The sequence below is a fragment of the Pipistrellus kuhlii genome, unplaced genomic scaffold (assembly GCF_014108245.1).
Source record: "Pipistrellus kuhlii isolate mPipKuh1 unplaced genomic scaffold, mPipKuh1.p scaffold_m20_p_2, whole genome shotgun sequence".
NCBI lineage: Eukaryota > Metazoa > Chordata > Mammalia > Chiroptera > Vespertilionidae > Pipistrellus > Pipistrellus kuhlii.
This window is the reverse complement of record NW_023425515.1, coordinates 104164622-104184096: the sequence shown is the minus strand read 5'-3', so window position 1 is coordinate 104184096 and position 19475 is coordinate 104164622. Positions and strand designations below refer to the sequence as shown.

General features: G+C 44.0%; 1 protein-coding gene across 1 annotated transcript in view; it reads left to right on the top strand.

Annotated features, from left to right (window-relative positions):
- The window catches only part of ST6GAL2 (ST6 beta-galactoside alpha-2,6-sialyltransferase 2), a 76193-nt gene that overhangs the window by 18194 nt on the left and 38524 nt on the right, over positions 1 to 19475 (top strand). The window contains exon 2 of the mRNA XM_036447344.2: positions 18103 to 19058. Within this exon, the coding sequence (XP_036303237.1) occupies positions 18152 to 19058 (907 nt within the window). The 5' untranslated portion in view covers positions 18103 to 18151. The remainder of the gene's footprint in view (positions 1 to 18102; positions 19059 to 19475) is intronic.

Below are 19475 nucleotides of genomic sequence, written 5' to 3'. Positions count from 1 at the left end.
AGTGTGAAAATGGACATTCCATGTTTATCTCTTCAAAGAACTAGCTCTTGGTTTCATTGATTTTTTTTTTTTTTTTTTTTTGGTATTGTTTTTGAGTCTCTGTGTCACTTATATCTACTCTGACTTTTATTTTTTCCTTCCTTCTAGTTATTCTTGGATTTCCTTTTGTTTCTAATTCTTTAAGTTGTAAGGTTACATAATGTATTAACAATTTTTCTTGTTTCTTAATTTGGGCCTGTAGAGCAATGCACTTTCCTCTCAGGACTGCTTTTATTGTGTCCCATAGATTTTGGACTATTGTGTGTTCATTTCCATTTGTTCCAAGGAAGTTTTTGATTTCTCATTTTGATCCCAGAGTAACCTATTCATTTTTTTTAATAACATGCTATCTAACCTCATATGTTTGAATATTTGGGGGTATTTTTATTGTAGTTGATTTCTAGTTTAATACCATTGTGATCCGAGAAGACACTGATATGATTTCAATTTTCTTGAATTTGTAGAGACTTAGTTTGTGTCCTAATGTCTCTCTTTGAGAATGAATTTGTAGAGACTTAGTTTGTGTCCTAATGTCTCTCTTTGAGAATGTCCCATGTGCACTTGAGAAGATTTTGGACTATTGTGTGTTCATTTCCATTTGTTCCAAGGAAGTTTTTGATCTCTCATTTTGATCTCAGAGTAACATATTCATTTTTTTTTAATAACATGCTATTTAACCTCATATGTTTGAATGTTTTGGGGTATTTTTATTGTAGTTGATTTCTAGTTTAATACCATTGTGATCCGAAAAGACACTGATATGATTTCAATTTTCTTGAATTTGTAGAGACTTAGTTTGTGTCCTAATGTGTGGTCTCTCTTTGAGAATGTCTCATGTGCACTTGAGAAGTATGTATATCCTACAGCTTTGGTATGGAATGTTCTGTGTCAGTTAAATACATTGGTTTTATTTAAGTTCTCAATTTCTTTACTTATTTTTGGTTTGGAAGAACTATCAGTAATGTCAGTGAAGTGTTAAAGTCCTCTACTAAGACTGTATTGCTATTAATCTCTCTTTTATATTGATAGTTCTCCAAGAGCTTCTTTATATATTTAGTTGCTCTTATATTGGGTGCATATATATCCTCTTGTATTGATCCTTTTAATATATGTAGTAACCATCTTTGTCTCTTGTATGGCCTTTGCTTTGAAGTCTATTTTGTCAGATATAAGTATTGCTACCCCTGCATTTTTTTTTCATTTCCATTTGCATGGAAAATGTTTTTCATCCCTTCATTTTCAGTTTGTGTCAATATTTCGTTCTGATGTGGCTTCTTGTAGACAACATATATATGGATCAAGTTTTCTTATCCATTCCACTACCCTATGTCTTTTGATTGGAGCATTTAAGTCTTTTATATTTTGGGTTATTATTGATAGGTACTTATTTTTTGCCATTTTTATTCTTTATCCCTGTGCTCCTCACTCTCTTTCTTCTTCTTACAAAGTCACTTCAGCATTTTTTTCAGTGCTGCTTGGGTGTTAATAAATGCCTTTTGCCTTTTTTTTGTCTGTGACACTCCTAATTTCACCTTCAATTTTGAATGATAGCCTTTCTCAATAAAGTATTTTTGGATTTAGCCCCTTGATTTTCATTACTTTGTATACTTCATGCCACTCCCTCTGGCCTAACGTGTTATTAAGAAATCAGCTGACAGTCTAATGGGAGCTCCCTTGTTGGTACCTGTCTCTCTTTTGCAGCCTTTAAGATTCTTTCTTTTTCTTTAATGTGTGCTATTTTAATTATGATTGCCTTGATGAAGGTGTTTTTGTGTTCATCTTGATTGGGACTCTGTGTTTCCTGGACTTGTGTGTCTTTTTTATTCACCAGGTCTGAGAACATTGCTGTCATTTCTTCAAACAGGTTCTCTATTCCTTGCTCCATATCTTCTACTTCTAGAACCCTTATTATGCAGATGTTGTTACATTTCATGTTGTCTCCAAACTCCCTTAAACTCTCTTTCTGCTTTTTAATTTTTTTCCAAATCCTACGCCGAATGGGTATTTTCTTTCTAGAGTCTTCTAATTTGCTGATTCCGTCCTCAGCTTCTAGTCTACTATTGAATCCTTCCAGGGTATTTTTTAAAATATTTTTATTGATTTCAATGAAGAACAGAGATGGAGAGAGAGCGATAGCAGTATCAATAGGATCAAGCCAGTAACTCAGGCACTCAACCACTGAAACACTGGCTCCTTTATTTCAGCTATATCATTCTTCATTTCCACTTGATTCTTATTGGTTGTTTCAGCATCGTTTTTAATGTTGGGGTGATTCTCATTATCTTACCTAATAATAGAGAAACATGTAAATTGACTATACCTCTGCTACACCCACAGCCAATCAGAGTATGCAAATTAACCCAACAAAAATAGGAAGGGGCTGAGCTTGCCATAGGAGGGTTTGGGGGGGGGGGGGGAGGCTTTAGGCTTGGGCAGGGGCCGAGCCTGGGATCAGAGGGAAGGGGGAAAATTCAATGGAAAAATATCCTCAGGTGAGGATAAAAAGAAAAATAAAGAAATAAATGTCATATCCTATGAAAGACACATCTTGAAATTGCCTAAAGGAAGTTGTTATTTTTTCATGGTGAAAGGATTGGAGTTCATGTTGATGAAAATACTTGGTGGCTGTGGTGATTGGCAGTGGCTACAACAGTGGGGTGATGGGGCTGGTGCCTTCCCCTGACCAGCCTGATTGCCTCCCACAAAGGGAGACCAGACTGCAGCTTAAGTCTTCTCCCAATGGGGAGCAGGCCTAAGCCATCAGTAGGACATGCCCTGGCAGCTCCCAGTATGTGAGAAGGGGCAGGCTGTGCTGAGGGATCCCTCCCCAGTGCATAAATTTTGTGCACTGGGCCCCTAGTGTTCATTATAATTCTTATTAAGTTGTTTAAAGTTCTTACTAAGTTGTTTGAGCACCTTATAACCATTACTTTGAGTTCTTTATCTGACAAACTGCTTGCCTTCATTTCATTTAGTTCCTTTTTTGGTTATTTAGGCAGGCCCCACATACTGCTTTTCCTTTCATTTGGGGGTTGTTTCTTTGTCTCCCCGTTTTAGCACTCCAGTAGTCCAGAGTGCTGGGTAAGGCAGGTGTAGTTGCAGGTCAGGTGTGTTTTCCAGAGGTGACTGATCACATTGGGTCTAAGTGGTGAGTCCAATCTTCTGTTGAAATTAGGTTTGGCATTCCTGGTCTCTGTGGCAGGTGGGTGTGTTGGGAGCATTAGCTCACATCTGCTGCCACTTAGTTGAGAATAGGTTGGGAAAAAGCATCAATGCCAATGACACCAGCCTCAGATCTAAAACTTCCACTCTATTCTTTTCTTTGGCAAACACAGAAATGAATGGCAGAGGGAAGGAAAAGCTGAGAAGAGAGTGAGGTATAAGAAACAAATAGCAGTGACTCTTTATCTAGGTCTTTGCCACAGCCTCGCTCATTTCCCAGGTATTTGTCCAGGGGCAGTGAGTCAGGCACAATGGATCAAGGTAACAGGTCATGCATCTGGGTGCATGGTAGGATCAGGTGCACCATGTCAATGTGTTTGAACTGGTCATCCAGGGACAATAGATCAGGCATGCTGGGTCAGCCTGCTATGTCAAGGTGGGCCATGTGTCAAGATGGCAGGGCAGGCCAGGAACTCCACAAGTAGAGAGGCTAAGACAAGCCAAGCACTGCTCAGCTGATGCAGGGGACATGCTGAGCTGGGTGCTGCTCTGCTATGGCACACAGTGGGGTGCGTCAGGTACCCTGCTTGCCAATATGGCGGGGCAGGCCCCACATACTGCTTGTCTGATGCCCACAGTTCAGGCGCACCAAGCTGCTATGTCTGGTCTGTGTGTCCAGAAGCTTCTGGTCCCAATAGTGGGGCCATGAGTGTTCACCTGCCCATGGTCTGTCTGTCTGAAGCTTAGGGCATTGGAGCAGGGCTGCTCCACATAGCCTCCTACCAAGGAGGACCCTGTGGCTCATCAGAATGGCTAGCTCTCTACTCTCAAGTAGAGAGAAGGCATGGCCCAGCAACACACTGTGACCTGCTGCTTTTTTACCAGGAGCATCCAACTGCCTTCTTTGAGCCCCTGCTCCCACAAACAGATGCCTTCCCGCACTCACACCAATGCACACTCTCCCTCACACACAGTACTCACACACCCTCACCCTCACTCTGACCTGTTTGCACAATGCTCCATTCCATTTTTTCTCCAGGCTAAGCAAGCTTCTGCTCCCTGGATAATGTCTGATATCCTTTGTTCCCTTCTTTTATTAATATCTAGCTACCTATAGAATTGATGACAAAATAAAGTAATGGGTAAGTGTGTAATGCAAGATCACTACTGTGTCACATGTAAAAATGCACACATATACAAAACATATTATGCTCTGTTGTTCATATGGGCATTGTGACTGGGTGTGACCCTAACTAGGGTGTGTTGGCAATTAGGCATTATTATAAGGATGAGCTAATTCTCAGAGTTAGAAACTAGAAATTGTTTCATAATATGGCAAATTTTTACAGGCTTTGAGAAACGAACACTAGAGAAGCATATTTGAGAGGAAACCTCTGAACTATGTCTATTTTATTATAATATCCACAGTAGGCCTTTTTCTTGAATCTCACCCCAGTTGCTCACACTTTTCTATAAGGGAAGTTCTGAGGATGGAGAACATTCAGTTTTTGCTTTGTTTTGTTTTGTTTTTATATTTTATTGATTTTTTTTCCTTTAGAGAGGAAGGGAGAGAGATAGAAAGCTAGAAACATGGATGAGAGAGAAACATTGACCAGCTGCCTCCTGCACATCCACCACTGGGGATGTGCCTGCAACCAATGTACAAACCCATGACTGGAATCGAACCCAGGACCCCTCAGTCCACAGAGCCAAACCAGTTTCGGTGAGAACATTCAGTTTTGAAAGCTCAAAGGGGAGGTAAGGACGAAAATGGGGGCCACTCACTAACCTGACAAGCTGGGGACAGGTCTATGTGATGTCCTTACAAACTCAGACAGGAAGGTAACCAAATAGGATGATCTCAAATAAAACTCCCTTACTAAAAGTAGTTTGTGGCAGGTAGTTATGACTTAGGGCAGTTTTTCCCTAACATAGTTCAGTCTTCACTTGTCTGTTGTCTTTTTGCATCTAAGATAACATACGAGATAACATACCTTTGGAATATCAAAGTAATTCCCTCCCCCACACTCCACCCCAAAAAACCCTTAAAGCACAACCTCAGAGCAGAGACCACAAATCCCCTCATTGTTAGTATTATCATGTTTGTTGTTGACTGTTAGCTATCATTTCCCCTCAAATGTAAAAGAAGCATGTGTCTATTAACTTACTTTTTTATCCAACCCTAGATTTTCCGTTTTGCTTTCTTCCACCTCCCTAATCTATAAGCAATAGGTTTCATGTAACCCTCTTTATGCCTCCTCCTTTGATTGTAATGTATAAAATAAACCACAAACTGCCATTCTCCAGAGCATTTTCTCAATTTGTTGAGATTTTGCTTACTGGCAATTATCATCAGTTTGGCCCAAGTAAACTCATAAAAATTCTCTACAGATTTAGAAATTTCTTATATTGATAAAGGGCAAATTGAAAGCTCCACAGTGAGAAATGTATTTGAAGTTTCATGTTTCATATTAAATCTTGGAGTTTATTTTATATTTGACTTCATAATATGTGTTTACATGTGTTTTAATGTAAAAATTAATGTATTTCTCCTATCCCAAGCCTTCTGTTGCAAAACTACCCCAAGAAGACATGACTGGCTTACCCTCATCTATGGCAAATGTAAACAGCATATCGTTGGGTCATTTAACAAATTTGCATTTTCTCTTAGTAAGATTTTAATATTTCTCCAAAAACAAACCTTGGGAGTGTTAAGGCCACATTACTAATCCTGCGAAACAGCCTTGCAAAGCAAACTGCTACCATCTTCACTTTCCCAGAAACATGTTGACCTGGGCATGACTTTCCCTGGCACTCTCCATTTGGCAAGGTGATGTTTTAGTATACTGGAATCATCTTTTCACATAGACTTGATATTTCATGAAACAATCAGCTAAGATTAATTTGACATAATTCAATCTAATTAATGTTAATCCCTCATATCATGAAAACTGAATGAATTTTAAACAATCTAAATTTAAAATGTTCTCACTAACACATTTTTCCTTGTCTCTTTACAACAATCTGGGAGATAAGGAGAGCATACATTCTCATTGTCCTCATTTTGACTGTCTACAAATGTGCCAGGTACTATCCTGGCTCCAACGCATAATAAAATAGTGGGACTTTTACATAACCTCACTGTGACTCATGTTTCTCACATGAAAGGGGCTTCCAAATAGTTCCCAGACCATAGGATCTGGAGTGCATTGCCCAGCACTTTGGTTAGCACGATAACATCAGACAGATGGAGGCTGACATAATATGTGTATTACTGATAAAGTTATGTGCAGCCTGGTTGTGAGAACAAACTAGATCATCAATGTTGAGAGGTAATCATTGACTGGCTTCCTCTTGCACACCCACTACTGGGGATCGAGCCCACAACCTGGGCATGTGCCCTTGACTGGAAACGAACCCAGGACCCGTTAGTCCATAGGCCGAGGCTTTATCCACTGAGACAAACCAGCCAGGACTCTTTTTATTTTTTTTAAGATGCTCCTCTTGACACCTAAAACACTTTCTTTTCTTTTTTTCTTCTTTTTTTTTTTTTTTTTTTTTTTTTTTTTTTTTTTGTATATACTTTTTTTTTTTTAATTTTGCAATTACAGTTGCCAAAATACTTTCTTTCTGACAGAGAAACCAGCGCCCCACCAGACTGTCTCCGGAACAGGAAAGTGAGTCTCTCTGTATCCTCTCTGCTCTGTGCTCTCATCAGAAGCCTATTGTCAGGACTAAAGAAAGATGTTGGGCCAAAGCCGGTTTGGCTCAATGGATTGAGCATCGGCTTGGGGACTGAAGGGTCCCCGGTTCGATTCCCGTCAAGGGCATGTACCTTGGTTGCGGGAATATCCCCAGTAGTGAGTGTGCAAGAGGCAGCTGATCGATGACTCTCTCTCATCGATGTTTCTAACTCTCTATCTCTCTCCCTTCCTCTCTGTACAAAATCAATAAAATATATATTTTTTTTTTTAAAAGAAAGAAAAGAAAGGTTTTGGAATTTTTATCTGTACTGTACTTCTTATCCATTCTTTTGTTACTCAAAATTTAAATTTAAATTTCCACAAGAACTTAATTCAGTTCCTGAAGACCATGATCTGCAAACTGCGGCTCGGGAGCCACATGCAGCTCTTTGGCCCTTTGAGTGTGGCTCTTCCACAAAAATACCATGGCCTGGATGAGTCTATTTTGAAGAAGTGGTGTGAGAAGAAGTTTAAGTTTAAAAAATTTGGCTCTCAAAAGAAATTTCAATCGTTGTACTGTTGATATTTGGCTCTTTTGACTAATGAGTTTGCCGACCACTGCCTTAATGGCTAAGCGTCATATAATATATATATATTCAGCTTTACATTAGGCTTACTAATATTTGTTAAATTATAGTAGCATGATTATAATAAGCTGACTAACACAATGAAGCCATTAGAAGATACTTGTCAGGCACTGAATCCATGATGGAGACACCAGAGAGAGGTCTTTCTTCACTCAGGCAGGGTTTCCAGGGACATTTAGTCTCACTAGCTTGAGTAAGGGTTAGTTCTCATCTACACCAGGGCTCACTTAAAGAGAGGGGTGCCTACTGGGAAACTGTCCACTGTAAACACATGCAGTGAAATCCATGCTTGTTATACCACTTCTTAACTTTCACAGAATTTCAAAGGCTGGACTGAGAAGTCACATCGATTGAGCTCTCGTTTTGGGCCAGTCTCCATGCTGGTCAAATCACACAATGCCTGATTCATTGCTCTATAAAGCAGCAATGATCTAGGCAGGGTTATGACTCACACTGGATGAAGAAACTGGGGCTTAAATGATTTATCCAAATCACAGCTGACAAGGATCTGAACAGGCTGTCTGCTCCCAGGGCTTCCTGGTCAACCATCCATTGCCTCTACTCCTCTTAATGAGTAGCCATCTGTCTCAGTCCATACCCCCAAGTGTAGGCCAGGAATGGTGACTCAGACTTGCCACCTGACTGGTGCCTGTCTATCCTCACCATCATATGCCCACCATGTGGGCCCACACTGATGCCGGTGCCCCCTTGGGCTGTGACAAAGGATGTGCTTTTCCTAAGAAAGGGTGGCTTCTCCTGATATCGAGTTCTCCCTGTTAGAGCCACCTACACTTTGACCAAAAGCCCACTTATGTTTGAAGACTCAGAGTAAAACTTTCAAATCTCAATGGCAGATATACAAGCTTCCATCTGTTTATTATTAAGCATCAGTATCAAGACTAATTCACAGCTTTAATCATGAGCCTGGGCACACTATTGGTATAAAGTGTAAATATTTGAATGCTAATTATCATAAAACAAACAGGCCACTGTGTCCCAAGCAGACAGATACTGTTTCTGGAAGCCAGCAGACCCTAGCTAGAAGGCAGCTGTGTTGTCTCTGTAGAGCCAATAATAGGCGTCTGGAATCATTCCTGCCTCCCCCTGCCCTAACAGCACCTGCCATCTCATTGCAGAAAGTTCTGAAAGCCAAAAGCCACACAGAGGGGCTCACATATGTGAGTCTGACTTTTAAATTATTTTCCATCTGCCCTGCCACTGAGGAGAAATCCTGTACAGCTGAAATTATTTGCCCAGAAATTAATCTTCATAAAAGTATCTCACCCTTATTCAGGTTGAGACCATTCACTCCCAGTCACCAGTCTGTGACAGTCTCCCTTCATACTCTTGTGTCTTTCAATGTTCAGCTCTGCTTCCATTCTCTTTGAAGCACTCAGGATTACTTAAATCCACTTCACTGCTCTGTACATTCACCTATCCTAAAACAGGGCAACAAAGCAGTCTTCCTGCCTACATAACAAACTCCTTGCGGTCATGAGCCTTCACACCTGTAGCCTTTCTGGAAAGGTCAGCAAGTTGGCAGCTCCTTCTGCCTGGCAAAATCCCCTTGGTTGTTGTGCCAAGGCTAAGCTCCCTTGGGCACTGCTGAGCATGGCAGGTGTGGATTCTGGAGTCTGAGGTGTAATTGGGAAGATTATCTTCTCCAGCAATCAAAAATATGGATATTAGGGAAAATGGGATGTTAGGGAATCACTTGGTCTAATCAATTTAAAAAGCTGGCCTGAAATTTGGCATCGTAACTTCGTGGCAGAGAAAAAGAAAATCTCATAAAATTTTTAGGCATGGTACAACCCTCGTAGCTTTGTGATATAGTAGGAAAGATGGGGATATTGTAACAACAAGAAGGAGACCATGTAGAGCTTCAGTTTCTTTATGAAGGGGTTTGTTTTAAAGATTAAACTGATTATGAATAATTAAAATGAGAGTAAATATGAGGTGCAAAGTAAGGGCCTGTTACATAGTAGGTATCTGGTACACAGCAGGGTCTGACAGGACTGCCTTCACCACAATGGATGCTGACCTAACCATGCAACTGCTGGCTCCATGTGCTTGAAGCCACCCAGACACTCATGGCTTGAGCAGCACGGCAAGCGTTGCACCCCTTCCTCCTGATCCAGCCAAGAGCCCATCCAGACAATTCCAATTGCTTTACTATAATTTCGGTCATTCATTTCATTTACTTCAGAAATATTAATTAGTAATCTTACATGAAACAGTCTACCTTTGCTTTTTAGGAATACAAAATTGATTATATGTAATCCAGCCTTTGAGTGGCTCATACTCTTCCCCACTGAGATGACTCAAACATCCAAATTTTAAACTAACCATAAGTGCTGGCACACATTTTTTAAACTCTGCCTTAGCCAAGTAAGCTCATGAGATTGCTAAACCCATTCTGGAGTCCAAGGCTCCCAGTCACAGGGAGAGTTGGCTGGAGCCTGGAGGAGCTGCTGGCCTTCAGGCCCATAGCAATGGCCATGCCACTGCACTTCCAACAATGAACTGGCCATTCTGACTCCTCCCCAGCTCTGTAGGAGAATGGGGTAGCCCTCTCTTCAAGCTCTACGGGACCTAGGCTGACCTTTTACTTTATGGCTTCTGGACATTAACTTGAAACTTGAGCATGGGCTAGGATCAGAGAGGGACTGAATTAGGGAGTGGACCTTAAGTGGCATGCATTTGGCAGACTGGAGGTATATATATATATATATATATATATATATATATATATATTTTTTTTTTTTTTTCCAAAGAAAAAAAAGAAAGGGGGTCATTTGCTAAAGGAGCCCATAAGCTGTGAAGAGAGAAATTCAGTGGGAGCTGTATCTCATGCAGACTGGGCAAAATTTTCTTGGATATGTGACAATAGCTAATTTTAGAAAATGATTTTTGAAAGAAAATGATTCCTGAGGCTGTTATGATACATGAGTGCCTCACTGTCATACTAAATCTTTTTTATTTCAACTAGAGGCCTGGTGCACAAAATCTGTGCATGGGGGGAGGGGTGTCCCTCAGCCCAGCCTGCACCGTCTCCAATTTGGGACCCCTCAAGGGATTTCTGACTGCCCATTTAAATGGGAAGTCAGACATCCCTCTTACAATCCAGGACTGCTGGCTCCCAACCACTGGCCTGCCTGCCTGATTGCCCCTAACTGCTTCTTCCTGCCAGCCTGATCTCCCCTAACCACTCCCTTGCCAGCCTGGTGGTCACCCCTAACTGCCCTCCCTTGCCAAACTGATCACCCCTAACTGCCCTCCCGTGCCTGCCTGGTTGCCCCCAACTGCCCTTCCTTGCTGGCCTGGTCCCCCCAACTGCCCTCCCCTGCTGGCCATCTTGTGGTGGCCATCTTGTGTCCACATGTGGCAGGCAACTTTGACCACATAAGGGAGGCCATCTTGTGTGTTGGAGTGATGGTCAATTTGCATATTACATCTTTATTATATAGGACTAGTAGGCCAGTGCACAAAATTTGTGCACAGCGGGGTGGGGAGGGGTGGGGAGGAGCTCAGCCCAGCCTGCACCCTTTTCAATCAGGGACCCCTTGGGGATGTCTAACTGCCAGTAAGTACAACACAGATGAGAAAAAGCCTATAATCTGATAAATAAAATTATTGGGAGGTACTATTTTGAGGTATTATTACATATTCCCACACATTCTCCTTTTTTTCTCTTTTTTCTCTCTCTCCAAGATAAGTAATTGGTTCTGCCTTTGTTACTAATGGAGAAAGATTCAAGAGAACATTCTGGATGGTGGCTACTTGGGTGTAGACATAGGTAAACATTTATTGAGCTGTACAATTGAGATTTCTGTATTTTACCTGGACATTTGGCTCTTGTGTTTGCATAAAATTAAGCAGTGGCTTCTAAACCACAGGTTAGAATCATTCAGGGTCTTAAAATTTACTGTTGGCTAGATACTCTCCAAATCAGCAAAATCAGAATATATGAAAATTGAACAAAATTGCAACACTAATATCTGAAGGGGTAGACTTGTTGTTTGATATATTTTACACACACACACACACACACACTCCTCAAGTAAAAGTCCCTTGAACAGCTATCATTGAAAATCAACCCCTGAGGGAATTTAGAGTCCTTGTAAGTGGGCAGAAAAATTCAGGCACAATAAATAGACAACTGTGTTGATAGAAACAGCAGGACATGTGGGCTTTCCCTCATGCCCTACAGCAGCCTAAAAAGCCTCATGCTGCCTACCCTGGACTTGGGCCCCCAATGGACCTGGACCCAGGGTTCGGGCCTGGCACTACCCGCCCTGGCTCCCGGGCCCATGATGAAACAGGACTTTTCAGGCAGGACCTGGTGCTGCCTGCCCTGACTCCCTGGGCCCTGATGAAATGGGACTTCACAGGTGGGGTCTGGCACTGCCTGCCCTGACTCCCTGGGCCCCCAATGAAACAGGATTTTGCAGGCGCTGCCTGCCTTGCCTCCCTGTCCCTCAATGGACCTGGACCTCACAGTTTGGGCCTGGCGCTGCCCACCCCACATCCCAGCTCCCAATGGATCTGGACCACATGATTGGGGCCTGTATCTGCCTCCTTGGGCCCCCACAGTTTGGGCCTGGTGCTGCCTGGGCCCCTAATGAAATAGGACTTTGTGGGAGGGGCCTGGGCCCTGCAGTTGGGGCCTAGTGCTGTCCATCCCAACTCCCCAGGCCCCCTTTGGAATGGGACTTTGGGGCGGGACCTGGGGCTACTCCACCCCCCCCCCCCGCTACTCCCCCCCTCCCCTATTGACCTGGACCCCCATGGTTGAGGCCTGGTGCTACCTGCCCCGCCTTAATATGCAAATTTGTCCACCATCTTGGTTGGGTTAATTTGCATATCATTCCTGGTGGCATTGGCTGGTGGCATAGTGGAGGTATGGTCAATTTACATATTTGTCTATTATTATGTAAGATGTTAAAGTAAATACTTACATTTAAGACTGGCTGAGACAACTTTTACACAAAATAGAACACAAGTATTTGTCACATCACAGAAAGCCTGGCCATCAGGCTGCAGCAGACAAGTTAATAAAAAAATGTGAAAAATACTCTCCATTCAGACAAATCGGTGATCAAAACTTGTCACCCTCAGGGGTTATGAGGGACATCATTCAAGTGGCAAAGCATCATTCAAGTGGTCTTCACTTTACCCTGAACAAAATCAGAAGGAAGTTGTATTCACCATCACCTGCATTGTAATGTTCATCTGAGGCAGTTCCTACACTTTATAATTTCATCTGACAACCTGTAATTGTGCCTTTTAGAAAATGTGATTTTTTTTTCTGAACTATTTGAAGGAGAATTTAAACATTCTTTTGTCCTGTTTCAAATATCCATGTGAAAATGTGACTCATTTCCTTGTTTGATAATTAGTATCTAAGATATGGGCACTAAAATTCCTGAGCAGGTAGAACAATTAGAATAATTTCTAGTAGTGGGTAATATTTATTTATTTATTTATTTATTTATTTATTTATTTATTTATTTTGCTTATAGTCATTGCCTCAGTTTTGCCAGACAGTTTCCCAGAGGCTGGCTACAGAGGCAGCAGAATGTGTGAGGAGGGTGGGGATGGAGAAGTGCAGTTCAAATAGCAGAGAACATCACTTGGAATTTAAACCAGAGCACAGCCAGGGAGCACTGTTGGAAACACCATGGAAAAGAAGAGAAGGCCACACCTTACAATAGGGGTGTCGAACTCAATCAGAGAAGGGGTCAAAATCTAAAATCCAGCCTAAATCGCAGGCCGAATGGTTTACTAAACAGTCATAAACTGTCATTGTGATGGAAATGCAGCGGAGTGCAATGATGACAGTGCGGTGCGGGCCACATTTGCAAGGCCTGGCGGGACGGATTTGGCCCACGGGCCTTGTGTTTGACACATGTGCCTTACAAAGTATGCATACAGTCTTGCCAATTCCTTCCAAGGGAAATCTGGTAGGAACTCACCAGCCAGTCATGGAGGGATCTTCCCCCACAAAGCTCAGATGGGCCTACAATCAGGGGGCACCTTTTCATTGGCTCCTGGGGACAGATCATTTCCCTGATGTGCCACTTATATGTCCCCGGTGCTATTTATATCACACCAGCTAATGATGGGTCAGAGCAATAAGTATTACAGAATCACTTTGTTTAAGCTATGTCCTTATAATATTTCAGATGTACTATACTAGAGAAAAATGTGTATTTTTTCCTACTGCTTACCAAACATTTCTTCCTCTTAGGTTTTGTGGTTACTTTATAGAAAGAGGGATCAAGGCTGTGACATTTATTGTGTCCTCCAACCATCTCCAACCTGGATTTTACAACTATGTTGATGAAGGACCCAGAATGCATACAATGATTTTTGTAGCATTGTGCTAGCAGAGGATTTACTGTTGCCATGGGAATTTATCATTTTGGAGAATGTCCCCTTCACTGGCAGCAGCAGGTCTGCAGTGACAGCAATTGCAGGGCAGCTTTTGGATCTATTAAAAGTTGAACCCTAATCATGAGTTGAGGCAGGATCCCACCACTTTCTATTACTACTGTGGATGAGAAGCTATAAATCTGACCTAATGGAAATTCTCATTCTTTTATTGTGATACTTACTCCTATATGGTGCTCAGAGAGCTGCACAGATCCCACCCTTCCTACTTTCCAGCCTGGAAGATGGAGAGGACAAAATCTTTCCTAGGGTCCTGGCCCCACTATGCATCTGGGCTTTTCTTTTACTTTCTTTGTGTCTACAGACTTCCTCTCATTTTTCTCTGCACCCCCTTCCCCTCATTTCATGTCTGTCATCCCCCCATAAAAAACAGACGTCACTTGTCTTGAGTTGGCCATTTCTCTATAACCAAGTCTATATGTCTGATACTCTGAATCTGGACATGAAATTTAGCAGGTTCACCTTCTGAGCCCATTTCCATAGCTTCCTAACTCGGCAGAACTGGGCAGCTAAGGGTTGCCTAGCATGCAAGACACATGTCCTCACTCCAATCCCCAAAGCTTTAAGTTTCCAGTTCCTCTCCAACCTATCAAGGCTTCCTGTTTGTTTTTTCATCTACTGAATTCTGTGCACATACCTCACCGTTTTGACTTAGTGCTTTAAGTCTCTCAAGCAAATGTTGTTTAAGAAACCTCCATTTTCCTTCCTTTAGTAATCCATTAGAATAAGCCCCCAGAGCTGTTGTAGGACAACCACGAAAGGAAGATTTCTGCCAGAAGCAGAAAGACTGCCTTTTAAATCAGCTACTAGAGCTTTATGGCATTTTAATCTTTTGTCTGGTCTTTGTCCTGGGTTCTTGGCATGGAGTTTCTAAAACCACTGAATTTTCCTCAGCTATAGGGTTGTCTTTGTTATGCTAATAAGGCCACTTAATGAGCTCCTAGATAGCTTCAGGATGGGAGCTGGTCATCAGAAAGATCTACCCTGTGATTAAAAGGCAGGGGACTTTGGGCCAGCCTGACCTCTGAGAAGAAGAGGGGACTGGAAATTTAATTCAGTCACATAGTCAGTGATTCAACCAGTCATGCCTACATAATAGAACCCCAATAAAATCTCTGGATGCCAAGACTCAGTGGAAGTCTGTGGCTGGTGAACATATAGATGGCCCAAGAGGATAGATACTGTTGCCTGACACCATGGGAAATGGATATGGAATCCCTCTCATTTGGTAACACATGCACACCTTGAACTACATATATCCCTTACCCCAAAAAAAACCCTGTAATCATTAGTATAGTATAACTTTCAGTTCTGTTAGTCATTCTAATGAATGATTAAACCTGAGGGGTATTATGGGGATCTCCAGGGTGAGAAGTGCAGGGGGCCTTGGGATATAAATTCAGGCTGATGTCTGAAGTCTTGTGGGACTGTGCTAACATTAGTAGTTAGTGTAAACTTGTGTTGCAGTGTATTCATTTGGGGTGGAAGCAGATTAACTCTTATAAGAATGTTTTTCTGGTTTCTAATAGAACTGTGGAAATATTGGCAATAGTTTTATATCTTCAGGTTGTGAATTACAGTTTGAAGCATAATCTGCTGAATGGTCAGGTTTAGAAAGATCATTTTGCAAATTCTACTACAAGTGTGAGTAGTTTGTGCACATCCACAAACTGTTCTCAGTTCCTGATTGAAATATGTACAGAACTGATTGTAAGCATTTAGAAACCTTTACAGCACTTTGATATTGCCAAGACATTCAGGAATCTTTACTAATAAAAGAGTAATATGCTAATTAGACCGGGAGACCTTCTGGGTAAAGCCATGGTGGTGGGGTCAAGGCAGAGGCTGTCAGGGGCAATCAGGCCAGGAGGGGAGGGCAGTTGAGGGTGATCAGGCTGGCAGAGGGGGGAGGGGGAGAGAGAAGCAGTTGGGGGCAAGCAGGCCAGCAACGGGGTTGGGGGTTTGGGGGTGAGTAGGCTGGCAGGTGGAATAGTTAGGAGCAATCAGACAGGTAGGCAGGTGATCTGTAAGGAGCCAGCAATCCCAGATTGCGAAAGGGATGTCCTATTGCCAGTTTAGGCCCAATCCCACAGGTATCAGGTCTAAACCAGCAGTCGTACATCCCCCAAGGGATCCCAGATTGGAGAGGGTGCAAGCCAGGCTGAGGGACACACACACATGCCTTCACAAATTTTGTGCAACGGACCACTAGTGGAAATATAAAAGTATTAGACTATGACCATTTGTGAAAAAGAGATCCAAAAGCTCATTTAGAAAATACTGCTTCAGTTGGTATGATCAGATGGAATCAGAAATTAGTGTTAAAAGTGTGAGAGTTGCTTATCCTGTCCCCCAGTTTGAAAAGAGGTCTTAGAGTTTACTTACTAGGTGCTTCTCATAAATTGTGGAGGGTCACAGCAAAGATAAGTTTTTTTTCTGTCCTTACACTTTCCTCTTATTCCTTCAGAGACTCATGGTGAGGTGAAATAGGTGGGCATTATTTGGGGCACTCTGAAATCCACAGACACTTTGGCATAACATCCCCCTGCACTACACTACAGTCTTGCTTATTCTGGACCATAGGTGTATTTCTGGTATGTTCCAGGCAGCTTCCTAGGCCTGGGAAAGACACCGAAGAATCAGATATGGTTGCCACCCCCTAGAAATACACAGCAATGCTGCTGTACTGATGGGGAACATAAAAATACATTTCTGGGAGGGGCTAGCAATCTGACTCTACCTAGTTAATCAGTATCTTTAAATGCACATACTTGCTCGCCAATAATTAACTCACTATTCATTCCTTAATTATCTGGTCTTACAAGACCTATTTACCTAAATATTCCCATTTTACAAAGGCCATAAACCATGAACAATACACAACCCCCTGAGGGGTTATCAGTGCTGGCAGCATAGGTGTGGTCTCACGACCCCCATCCTGACACATGGGGCTTTTCACAAAGCCCACGAAAGGTCTGGAAGCCTGATCCATATTTGGGGAACAAAGAAACTAAAGGGTTTATAAAGGGAAAGCTTCTTCCATATTCAGGGGCTCAGGATTAGGGAACAGGCTCCCCTGAGTCACTGTACTAGTACTTGTGAAACATCTGAAAATAAATGGGTTTATCTTGAACCTCCAAGTACTCCTATGTATTTTTCTGTCTCCTGGTAAATTCTGTAGTAGTACAATATGTGAAGTTTGAGCTTTTGGCTGATTAGTAGGTGAGAGATGGCAAACTCTGCTCAACTCCTGCTTTGTTTTACTAAATTATAATTCTATTGGACCCTCTCCAATAGGGGACCCCTTGAGGGATGGCCAACTGCTGGTTTAGGCCCAATCCCACAATCTGGAACAGCTGGCTCCTAACTGCTCACCTGCCTGCCTGTCTGATTGCCCCCAATTCTGCCTGCCTGACTCCCTGATTACCCCTAACCTCCATGCCTGCCTCCCTAATAGCCCCTAACTGCCTCTGCCTGCCTGCCTGATCACCCACAACTGCCCTCCCCTGCCACGACCCACCTCCTCCTCCAGGACCCACTTCCCCAGTGTGCACAGCTATCTTGTGACAGCCATCTTGTGACAACATTAGGGTGTGATGCGTGAGGGCGTTGGCAAACTGCGGCTCTTTGGCCCCTTGAGTGTGACTCTTCCACAAAATACCACAGTCTATTTTGAAGAAGTGGCACTATAAAAAGTTTAAGTTTAAAAAGTCTGGCTCTCAAAAGAAATTTTAATCGTTGTACTGTTGATATTTGGCTCTCTTGACTGAGTTTGCCGACCTCTGACCTAGGCTATTTATTATTACTATAGATAAATCCAGCTTCAGGGAAAGGTTGTTGGGATGGCTCCTATTAAGCAGCTGTCATGTGGGAAGACTGAGTGACCTGAGAAGGGTTTCCACTCCACCTCCTTTCTTCCAGGAGCCAACTGAGATGGTGGGACTCCTTTGCAGAAGTCAGGGGTTGAGGGACATGTGACACCTGAATTTAGCCATAGCTCCTCTGGTTCCCTCTCCCTCTCCACTCAACCCTCTCCTATAGGAACACTGCAAACATAGATGATCCTAGTGATGTCTGAGCAGATGTCCACATTAGTTAACTGTAGACCTGTTTTTCAGGATCATTCCACCACTTTGGGATACCAGCTGCTGAACCCAGAGACCCGCCATGAAACCACACTTGAAGCAATGGAGACAACGAATGCTTTGTGGGATATTTACTTGGGGGCTCCTCTTCCTGGTGATTTTCATTTACTTCACCAACAGCAGCCCTGCTGAGCCTGCGCCCAGCTCCCTTGCCTTCCTGGAGACTAGGAGGCTCTTGCCCATGCAGGGGAAGCAGAGGGTCATCATGGGTGCCATGCAGGAGCCCTCCTGGCCAGAAAGCGTGAACACAAACAAGGGGCTGCTGGACGGACACCCCACAGGGCCTCGCGACCTGCAGAAATGGGCCAAGCTGCAAGATGGGGTTGAAAATGAAGAAGAGTTCTTTTTATCTCAGATTGGGAGAAAATCCCCAAATACCTTCTACCCAGAAGACGACGACTATTTTTTTGCTGCAGGTCAACCAGGGTCTCACAGCCACGCTCGGGGGACACTGGAGCCCCTCGCCCCCAGGCACTCCGGCAGGTGGAAGGGGTGGCTGCCGGAGAGGAAAAGGCACCGGCCCCGAGGGGGCAGCCCCGTGCTGGAGGAGGGCGAGGCAGGAGGCAGGCTGTACTCCTCCATGTCCAGGGCCTTCCTGCACCGGCTCTGGAAGGGCACCGTCTCCTCCAAGATGCTCACCCCGCGCCTGCAGAGGGCCATGAAGGACTACCTGGCGGCCAACAAGCACGGCGTGCGCTTCCGCGGGCGGCGCGCGGCCGGGCGGAGCCGGGCGGCCCTGCTGTGCGCGCTGCGGCGCCGGGTGCGCCTGCGCACGCTGGACGGCACGGAGCCGCCCTTCGCGGCGCTGGGCTGGCGCGCGCTGGTGCCCGCGGTGCCGCTCGGCCAGCTGCACCCCGGCGGCCTGCGCTCCTGCGCCGTGGTCATGTCCGCGGGCGCCATCCTCAACTCCTCCTTGGGGGAGGAGATAGGTGGGTGTCCTGGGGTGCGGGGTGGGAGGTGGGGGACTGGTCCCTGACCTGGGCCCAATGCGGGTCAGGAGCTGGCGCTTTCCCCACTTTCCTCTGGTTCCCGCGGGCGGGGCGGCCTGGGCCGAGCACTGGATGTTTGGAGGTTAGCTGGAGACTGCTTTTCTGTAGCCGGGACTGAGTGAACCAGCAGAGGCATCCTTTGGGCCGTTTTAGAGCAGAGCTGTGCTCCCCAGAGCTGGGTCCAGGGGGAGTGGAAGGCCGGAGTGTCCCTGCCTTGTCCAGCTTCCTTTGAAACTATGCTCCCTGTTGTGACTCTCCCAGCCTGGCCCACGGAGGCTGAGGAACCCCTAGTGCAGTAGAGCTATGAGCAACAAAGCGGTGAGAAAGAGCAGTCCCCGCGGGATTAAGTGAGTCTGC